General features: G+C 35.1%; 1 protein-coding gene across 1 annotated transcript; it reads right to left on the bottom strand.

The window, feature by feature from the left end:
- Positions 1-250: 250 nt before the first annotated feature.
- On the bottom strand, positions 251-8,609 carry Mink (Mitotic spindle and nuclear protein). The gene is made up of 5 exons (XM_073959140.1): positions 8,410-8,609; positions 6,452-8,344; positions 6,292-6,381; positions 5,979-6,203; positions 251-1,288 (listed from the first exon to the last, which is right to left on the bottom strand). The coding sequence occupies exons 1-5, from the start codon at positions 8,435-8,437 to the stop codon at positions 633-635; spliced, it is 2,892 nt and encodes a 963-aa protein (XP_073815241.1). The 5' UTR covers positions 8,438-8,609; the 3' UTR covers positions 251-632.
- Positions 8,610-10,282: the final 1,673 nt, after the last annotated feature.

Here is a 10,282-nt window from a genome sequence, read left to right as displayed (position 1 = left end):
TATAACGACGCCCTTCTGGTCGCCTATAAAGACGCCTTTCAGATCGTCTATCACGACGCCATTCAGATCGTCTATAACGACGACTTTCAGATCGTCTATAACGACGCCTTTCTATAACAACGCCCTTTTGGTCGTCTATAAAGACGCCCTTTGCTTACTTACTTACTTAGCTGGCCCATTACAGAACATTTTTTCCGTAGACCGAACTAAGGTGGATAATTGCACGATTGTAATTGAATAAAAAAGAGACTTTTTAGATACATTTCAAAAATGTTTTATTTCATGTATTAATTATAATAGTTAATTTAGACATACATTTATATTTAGTTTATTATAATATACAGAGACAAAATAAAACATGACATTGGACAAAACGATAGCAGCACATCCCTTAAGCAGGCTTAAGCTGTACTCGTACACGCACAAAACAATTGAACCGAACGCGAACATTGAAACATATATTAAGTAAATTACTTCAAATTATCGATGCTTGCAAATATCTTAATGATAGCTTATAAGTAAGTCTTAAATATATATTTTAAAAATGATTAAAAAATAAAAATTAAAGCAAATCAAAAATTGCAATTAAAAAAGGCGCGTTTTTACAAAAAAAAATATATATATATAAAAATTCAATTTTCAATATTCTTTCTATGTTGCATTTGTAATTCAAAACGACGATTCGAACGAACACCTTTAATAGCTGCCTCATTTTTACGTGAAGCTACACCAGCTCGTGCTGCCGGAACACGACCCTTGAACATATCAATATGACGCTGTAAACGTGATGCCATCTTATCCTGATTTGTAAGTCCTGCTGCTGCTGTAGGCTTCCTTTGTGTAATTGAAGTATTTGCGGCAGCCAATCTACTTGATGTATTACTGCCACCTACTTGTGTAGACAAATTAAAAACAGGCTTTTGTTTCAAATTAAGACTCGATGACATATTTGTTGAAACATTAAACGTTTGTGTAGGTTGCAAATGTTTTTTGGGCAGCATGGCTGCTGCTGTTGCGGTTGCTTTTGATTTTGTAGCGATTAGTTTAGCATCTCTTGGATCTGGTAAATTACTTGATGTTGTTGTAGTTGTTGGTTCTGTGGGATTTTTATTTTGATTGTTGTTGTTTGGCATCGCCACTTTTTTTGCAACACTAATCGATGTATTTGCTGACTTGGTTTGAGTTTGACTTTGAGATGATGTCATATCTATACGCTTCAGGGCTTTGGGCTTCTCAGCTGTGTTGTTATTACTTTTCATTGATGCAACAATATTTTTCTGGGCCGATGCTGAAAGCACAATGAAAATAATTATATTAGAAGAATAGTTCATTCATGAGTGCAGAAAATTGTTTATAGTGAAGTGTATAAATTTTATAAGTATTCTAAGAAACGGAGATTGATGGAATAAATAAATAATGTGTGCTAACTTTACTGCTCTGTTCCAGAACTTGCAAGAAACTACTATTTTTTACTACGATAACAATTTTACCTTTATAGAACATTGGTGGCGTCGTTTTTATTGGGATAACTAATACAATTTTGTTTTTTTTTCAAAATAATCTGGCTTAATCCCATTGTTGTTGTTTTATTATTTTAAAACAACTAATTTATTAGTGGAAAAGGTTTGGCATTGTTCGCCAAGGGGTAAGGCAAGGAAGACTAGTTTCGATCCACGCCACAATGCCAAACCTTTTCCACTAATAAATTAGTTGTTTTAAAATAATAAAACAACAACAATGGGATTAAGCCAGACTATTTTGAAGAAACAACATTATACCTTTATGATATCGAAAAAAATAGTTAAAATTAGTAGATTCCTGCCGTACTGGATTAATATTATGTACTACCCTAATTACCATATAATGAGGGCTATATCAATAAAATTGTTGCAACAAACAGAAAAAGTAATTTGTGGACAACATTTACGTCATTCTCAAGCTCTGTGAAAAAAATGTGATAGGACTTCATTTGAGTTTGGACACGATAAGATTTATTCTGGCTTTGGAGGCACCGGGTTATTAGGACTGTTTTAGGAGAGATATATTAAAACGTGGTATGGAGTGCCACCTTGCACGATTCCCATGCCAGTCAACATCAAATTTTCAACGGTGCCAAAAAATATCCCATGCTGGCGACATTTTCTCAAAATTGTTTAAAAAAAATGTTGTAGTTGCTGTAGCACTATAGCACTTGGTTGGCACAGGCTGGTTTGGCAGTCGCTGGCCAAAACGCTTTTTGATTATCATCCAGAATCTAACGAAAAAACAATGATGGTGGCACCTTTTGACTTAAATGCCCTTGATACTGTTGAACTCACCAGTCTGTTCGCTAGACATGTAGCAATTCACACCCCGACCTACTTTTAATGTTAGATAACCAATTGTACATGCAAGGAAGAATAAGACGAACTTATTAACACACATGTTTTTAAGGAAAATTAACAGTTGATAAAGATGCTAGCTCGCATCACTCACCATACATTCTCAACTAGAGGAATAGCTCTGATTTACGCGCTACCTGTCGATTTTCAAGGCCCATATCTCGGGAAGTGTTGATTTCCCCCTGATAAAAAAAATATTTTTGTGTTCAGACAATAACCACTATCTGTGGAAAATTTTCAAGGAAATTTCGCCTAAACCCGACATAAGCCGGATATTTATGACTTCCGACTATGGACCGTGGGTTTTACCAAAACGTGGAAATATGTCCATAATTTGTGATAGGGGCCCTGAATGCCCAATTGCGTCCAAATTAGACCCAAAATTTAGATGAAAAAAAATCCAAAAATATGATGGTAATATTATATCGGGGCCACACCAAAACATATACCTATGTCCGTAATTTTTGGTGGAGAAATTGTTTGACCACTGACAACCCTAAATACAAAATGACTTCCAGTTTTAGCCGAAAATGTCGATAAAACCTTCAAGATATATGAAATACGGTGGTACCAAGACGTGAACCTATGTCCACAATTTTTGGTGGAGAAGTTCTTTCACCACTGGAATTCCTAAATGCCATATTACATCTCAGTTTGAACCGAAAAAGTCAATAAAAACTTCAAATTATCTGAAATAGAGTGGTACCGTGATATTGGTGGAGTCTATTCCAAAACTTGGAGATTTGTCCACAATTTTTGATAGAGAAGTTTTTTGACCACTAGAAATCCTAAATTCTTAATAACTTCCAATTTGTGACGAAAACGTCGATCAAAATTTCAAAATACCTGAAGTCGTTTGGGTACCTCGATAAGGGAACTGTTCCAAAACCTGGTTCTTTGTCCAGAATTTTTGGTGAAAAAGTGTTTCGGTCAGAAAATGTATCTAAATGAAGCGTGATATAGAGACAATTCCAAAACGTGGACCTATGTCCACAATTTTTGGTGGAGAAGTTTATTGAACACTAGCAACCCTAACTGACAAGTTATAGCTAATTCGGTCAGAAAATATATTTAAAAACTTGCAAATACATGAAAGGGATCTATTCCAAAACGTGGACCTATGTCCACAATTTTTGGTGGAGAAGCTTATTGAACAATAGCAACCCTAAAGCTGAAAACAGATACAACGTTTGATTAAAGTTTTGCGTTGGGCGTCGAGAAAAAAACAACAACAGGGCGACGACGACACCAAAGTCCAGCGTTTATCTGTTTGTCGGCATATATTTCAAATGAATTTGAATTTTTCGGCATCATGCCCAACAGTGTAAAAACGGCCAAAACGACACAAAACTTTACCCAAACGTTGTATGTGTTTCTAGCTTAACTGACAAGTTATAGCCAATTCGGTCAGAAAATTTATTTAAAAACTTTTTAATACCTGAATGGGGGGTTATTCCAAAACGTGGACCTATGTCCACAATATTTGGTGGAGAAGTTTATTGAACTCTAAGAACCATAAATGCAAAGTTATACCAACTTCGGTCAGAAATTTTAGTTAGCAACTTCTAAATACCTAAATTCGTGCGTGCTATGCCAAAACGCGGGCCTAATTCCACAAAATCGTCTGACCGCTAGAAACCCTAAATGTCAAATTATTGCTAATTCGGTCAGAAAATATTATTTATTTATTTATTTATTTATTTATTTATTTATTTATTCAATCAATATTTCATATTATACATATTTTTCCTGAAATAGAGCGGTACTATTCCAAAACGTGAACCTTTTTTGTGGAGAATTTGATTGCCTAAAAGGTGTACTAAATTCCAAAATAAAGCTAATTCGGTCAAAAATTTAGTTAATTGTGCAGACCAAAAAACTCATTTTTCATAATTTTTTTTTCAAAGAAACAACCAATATTTTTTTTAATAATATCTTTCTAACATCTGAAAGAGCGCATCTTATTGTTGAAAAATGTTTGTTTGTGGTAAATGGCTACCAGCGAAACCCTTTTTTGTAAAAGTGTTTGCTGTGCCAACGATAGGTCGAAAACGAATGGGCCGATCTTCGTATATTTTTGTGGGCGTTTTAAGAACCTAACAAACTTGTCTTTGATAAGAGACATTTTTTAAAAAATATCTACCTCGTTTACGGACAAGATTTTTATGTATTTTATAAGCTCACCAAAATATAAAAAGATCGGTCCATTCGTTTCCGATGTATCATTGTCACGTACCGACTTCAAAAATGTCATTTCGAGAAAAAGTTGCGCCTGTACACACAAAACCACGGGTTCTTCACTTTGAACGGTCATATCTCAGTCAATTTTGCTGTACGTGAACAACTTCAAGATAAGCCAATATTTGTCTGGATTTTTTGAAAGTGATAAGTAGAGGTAATCCCTTAAAGTCTACAAAATCTTATATCTCAATTTGTTTGAATGCTAGAGTGGTTACCACAGACGGACATGCATATATTGACTCAGAATGTTATCCTGATCGCAAATGATTATTTCAATGTGTTACAATCGGAAAACAAACTTAATATACTCTCCATTCTATGGTTCAGGTATAAAACATAACATGTTACTTCACTAAGCAGATAAAATCGACATCAAGGTTCAACAAGTTCTATAGCATTACTTTGAAAAAAAAATGTGTCTGTAAAAGTAGTTACAACTGCAGTCTAAATCGCTTATAACGTCATATCGCTTATAACGTCGAAATCCAAAAGTCTCGAATTTCTGTGCTTTATAACCCACACAAATAAATATCGCTTGTAGCGACATCGTTTATAAGGACATATCGGTTGTAACGTCGTCTTTTTGGCAATTTGGATTTTGTGACAAATACACATGAAGATACTGCAGAACCCGAATTTCATGTACCAACTGTGGCAGACGCGTGTTTAACTGTAGAAACTCTTCAAAATGTATTTACTCAGAAGATGTAACATGCAAACAAAGTGTTTTGGATATTATTTAAAAACTCAGATCTGAGTTTAGAGTTTAGATTTGGAGATTTAAAACTTTTGTATGCCTATAAGTATTATACGAAAAAGGTGGAAAATTGTATTTATATAAACAAAAACCATACTATTTATGCCCAGAAATAACTATATAGTACAAAGTCAACTCATTTGTTAATATCGTCCCTTGACCGATGTTATAAGCGATTTCGACTGTACAATTATGCATATTTTGGAACATTGTATTATAAAACATTTTCGTTCTATTTTTCCTTGCTTGGTGTCAAAAATTACTATCCCCTTTTTCTTATATTTTGTATGTTTGTTTACATCCCCCCTACATAGAATGCATTCCTAAACAAATAATAAGGGTTGTTTTTGTTTTCTACCTGGAACCCGACTTCAGTTATTTTATCACCCAACACGTTGTTGTTGTTTTAAAACAACATTGATGACACCAACTCAAGTTGTTATTGTAGGGGATACCAACCACTTTACTAGAATTTTCATTTTCTTTCGATTCAGATAAAAATACTGATAAAAAGGAAAACTGTACTGTCTCAATAACTAAAAGTAATACCTAATCCATATCATTACTTTAAAAAACATGTACAATATTTAAATATTTACCTGGTCGTATTTTGCTGTTTGAATTAATTAAAATTTTAGACCTTTCCTGTTTACGAGCCACATGATCGGCTAAATTTTCCATTTTTTGAAATTGTTTTTGATGGATCGCAGCAAAATTTGGTAGTTTTGTGCGTTTGGGTTTAATCATACTTGTGGATAACGAAGAGGTCGACGACGATGATGATGATGTTGTGGTGGAGTTTAGGAATTGTTTTTGATTTGCCACTAAAATAAATAAAATATTAATATACAAATGAGTAACTTGTTTGATAGTCTTTCTTTTGATTTATTTTGCAAAGTGACTTGGACTTACTTGGACGAGGAAGTCTTGATGTAACACAAATCGACTTTGACATTGTAGAATCGTCAAAGGAATATGAACGTTTACGTCTTGTGGTGACATCTGAAAAAAAACAAAATAAACATTTAACAAAAACTTCAGCTATTTAAAAATTCTAGCATCTAAAACTTACTTTTGTTCTTATTTTCTTCATCGCCTTTTTGCATATTCTGTTTAACGTTTTTCAGTATTAGTTTATCCAAATCTTCAATGATAGCTGTTTGATTTGCTGGACTATAAAAATTGACAGCCTTTTGTTGTGCCTTTTTGGCACTTCTGGTAAGTTTGGGTGCCGCAGTTCCCAAACACACAGACAGAGATCGCTTACGTATACCTCTTAAGACAATATCTCTAGGAGTCATTGTTGTTAGTTCAGAAGTACTGAAATTTAAATTTTCCTTATTTAATGGTAATTTTCGGCCACTGTCATGTAATTGTTCTCTTTTAGGTTTACTATCGCTTTTTGTACGATAGGGTGTTAAGTGTCTAACTACCATCTTTGATTTTGGAGTAGATGGTGAAGATGGAATTGGAGAGATAAACATAACTTTCGATCTCTTTTTCGCTGGTCCTTCTTCCTCTTCTTCATCTTCAGACATTTGTAGCTTATCCATTTCTGTTGGTTCTACAGAGATAGATTCTTCAGGCGCTTTAACGTCGTTTTGAATTGTATCCATTTCCATAACGCTAGTAATGGGTTCATCATTAGCAACAATAACCACAGACTCTTCGGCATCAAAGGTTTCATTGAGTTTGTGTTTCACATCTTCCTGATTCTCAATGCTAACATTATTTGCTTCCTCTTCCTCCTCCTCATCATCACAGACAATAAGTGAGGGCATGTCTTCTGGCTGTTCAGTTGGTGTAATTTCTTTCTTCTCCTCTGACTCCTGTTTGACAAATACAACGTCAGTTTCCTCTTCATCATCATTAATGGGATTCAAACCAAGATCATCTATATCAATTTCTTTTGATTTTAAATAAGAACCGAACGAATCATTTTCTTCTTCGTCTAATTTCTCTTCTTTCACATCATTACTTGATTCTTCTTTTATGGATATCATGGAAATATCTTTTTGTTCGTCCGCTTGAGTTGCCAAGTCATTCTCTTCTTTTACTTCCACTGCAGTAACTTTTTCTTCTATCAACTCCTCCTTTATTTCCTCTTCATCATCATCTTGTATCAAATGGATTTCATCTTCAGGTTGTTCTTCTTCCTTCAACTGACCTTGAAAATCCCCAATATCTGCATTTTCCTTTTGATGCAAATTAATATCTTCAGCTGGTTGTTCATTCACTTGCCCATCATTTTCCTCCTTGATAATAAACACTTCATGTTCTTCTTCCTTGACTTCCTTCTTACCATCAACTTCTACATTTTCCGAACTATGTTCGTTTTTCTCAACGTCATCATGTACAGTTTGTACCACCTCCTTGGAAACAAACAAATCTCCCTTCTCATTCTTCTTGTTATCTAGTACAGCTGCTTCATCTATTTCTTCACTTTGTGAAGTAACATGAGCAGGCTCCTCCATTGCACTTTCATTTAAATTTCTTCTTCCACGATTGGTGGTGGTATTGCGCCTAGATTTTCTTCCACGTTTGGTTGAAGATCTGCCAACACTAGCTGCAGACCATTTTATGTGCTCTTCCGAATGTTCATTCTCATCTTCTTCATTGTTTTCATCCAATGAGTTGAGTTTCTTTCTGGCCGAACGTCTTGTTGTGTGACGCACAATATCATCATAATCTTGGGGAGGTTTTATACTTTTCCGACAACTTCTACGAGGTGTCTGTAGCATATCCTGCAGCACGGAATCAGATGCTTGCGGTGTACAAGCAATAGTTTTCCTGGTGCTCTTCTTGGTGGAAGGAGTTTTTGGCAATGGTACCAAATCATCTTTTTCTACAATTTCCTTCTCCTCTTCACTTTCATCTTGTGAAAGGATTAATTCAACTTCTTTTTCCAGGTTTTTTAGTTTTCTTGAACGCCTTGATACATTTTCAAGGGAATGAGTTATTGTAACTACATTTAAAAGATGAGATCATTAGAGGACAATTTCATAACAATTTACCTGCTTTATAACTTACCTCCTTCATATTCATGTGTCCCTTCCATTTTGTTTAGTTGCACAAACTATTTCCGTCTTATTTTTCTAAAATGCAACTAGAAAATCTTCAATATTTTATTTTTTCTAACAAGAGCGTCCTTTGAACTGCGTTGTTTTCCTTTGAGAGATTTTTCTGAATGCCGTTATATTTTCAAATGCCTACCAACACCGACAAAGCTTGTTAATATTGGCAGCACTTTTTAGGAAGTGTTCAGCATTCAATAACATATACAAAAGATATTGACTGCAAAATGCACAACTCCGTTCAGGGCATGGCACAATTACCAAGGTAGATGCAACGGCGAATTGCTACTACAAAGCAACTTTTTTGTAATGTAAAATGTCAAAATTTGTAAACAAGGCGAAAAACAAAACAATTCGCCTTGGCGCTGTGTTCTAGTCGTCTCTTTTTTATCGCTTGTATTTGTCTATAAAGCGAACATATGATATCTCTTAAGCGCTCGCCACATACGGTGCGTTGAGCGTTGCGTTACAACAACCACATGAAAAAAGTGTAAGTGAAGGGTGTAACAAGGTGTCACTAAACGGACCGTATGTGCCGCGACGCTCAACGCATCGTATGTGCCGAGCGCTTTACTTACCGAATCATATGGTTTTTGTTTTGATTTTTCATGGCGAATTCCTACTTTTGACGTTTTACATTCGATCAGCTGGGCTGACGCATATACCTTGGTAATTGTGCCATGGTTCAGGGCAAAACATATAAAGACCGCGGCACATACGGTCCGTTGAGCGTCGCGTTATAACAACCACATGAAAACTTCAAGAACAAACTTGGCATTACTTACACATTTTTCATGTGGTTGTTTTCAACGCGCAACGCGTCGCACAACGGACCTATGTATTTGGCCCATAACTCTGCGTGTTGCGCGTATGCGTGCAAAAACAAAATACATGCATTTCAAATTGATATACATGTATTTTGTTTTTGTTTTTTTAAACTCACACGCAACACGCAGAGTTATAGTTTTAGCCCTCATAATGGGTACTTTACACGACATGTTTTTTACATATGAGTTGTCACTTTGCATATACATTTTATATGACAGAAGTGACAACTCATATGTAAAAAACATACCGTGTAAAGTACCCATAAGCATGATCATGGCACAATCATACAGGTACCCGCATCCGCCCAGCTGATGTACTTCGAGCCGTCAAAAAAGTTGTAATTGAAAACACAAAATAGCCACCTGGAAGTACTATACATGGATTTTTGTCCCTTCGATTTGAAGTTTGGATATTTGCCCATTTAATGGGTACTTTACACGATATGTTTTTTACATATGAGTTGTCACTTTTCATATACATTTTGTATGGGAGAAGTGACAACTCATATGCAAAAAACATATCGTGTAAAGTACCCATAAACGTCGTTGGAGCGAAAGATTGCAGTTTTATCCTGTTCATAGACGGACGTACGATATTTAACCTGCACTTATCACACTTGTTCAGCGGATGCTCAACCAGGAGTTCGTGAGTCGGTTAAAGTTTTTTGTTAATTTTTTATGTTTATTATATAATTTTTCACGTTGTGATCTCGTTACTAAAGTACTATATGTACTTTTTTCTTTTTGTGTACCTACTGTTTACAACAGTTTTCGAAATTGTGCTGCACTTTTTGGAACGTTTAAAATTCATGTGGAAGGCAGCTGATCTTATTTGAAGCGTTATTGGCCATATCACGATAACTTTACTTCTGGATTAATAACTACTGGAATACAACCTGGCTTTTGAATCTAAGGATCGCCAAATTTTTTTCTTGTCTCTTCGTGACCTGAGGAGGCGCTCGATAGTTCAAAAAAAAAAAAAGAAAACACAAAATTAAAAAA

The sequence above is a fragment of the Musca autumnalis genome, unplaced genomic scaffold, assembly GCF_047663935.1.
Source record: "Musca autumnalis isolate F117 unplaced genomic scaffold, ASM4766393v1 scaffold_1, whole genome shotgun sequence".
Classification (NCBI taxonomy): Eukaryota; Metazoa; Arthropoda; class Insecta; order Diptera; family Muscidae; genus Musca; species Musca autumnalis.
This window is presented reverse-complemented; position numbering and strand designations above follow the sequence as displayed.

What these genes read in the sequence shown, in the direction of transcription:
- Mink (XM_073959140.1), bottom strand. Translation starts at nt 8,437, where the DNA reads ATGGAAGGGACACATGAATATGAAGGAG. An exon ending in GACACATGAATATGAAGGAG is followed by an intron (nt 8,345 to 8,409) that starts GTAAGTTATAAA and finishes TTTTAAATGTAG; the next exon opens with TTACAATAACTCATTCCCTT. An exon ending in TGAAGAAAATAAGAACAAAA is followed by an intron (nt 6,382 to 6,451) that starts GTAAGTTTTAGA and finishes GTTTTTTTTCAG; the next exon opens with ATGTCACCACAAGACGTAAA.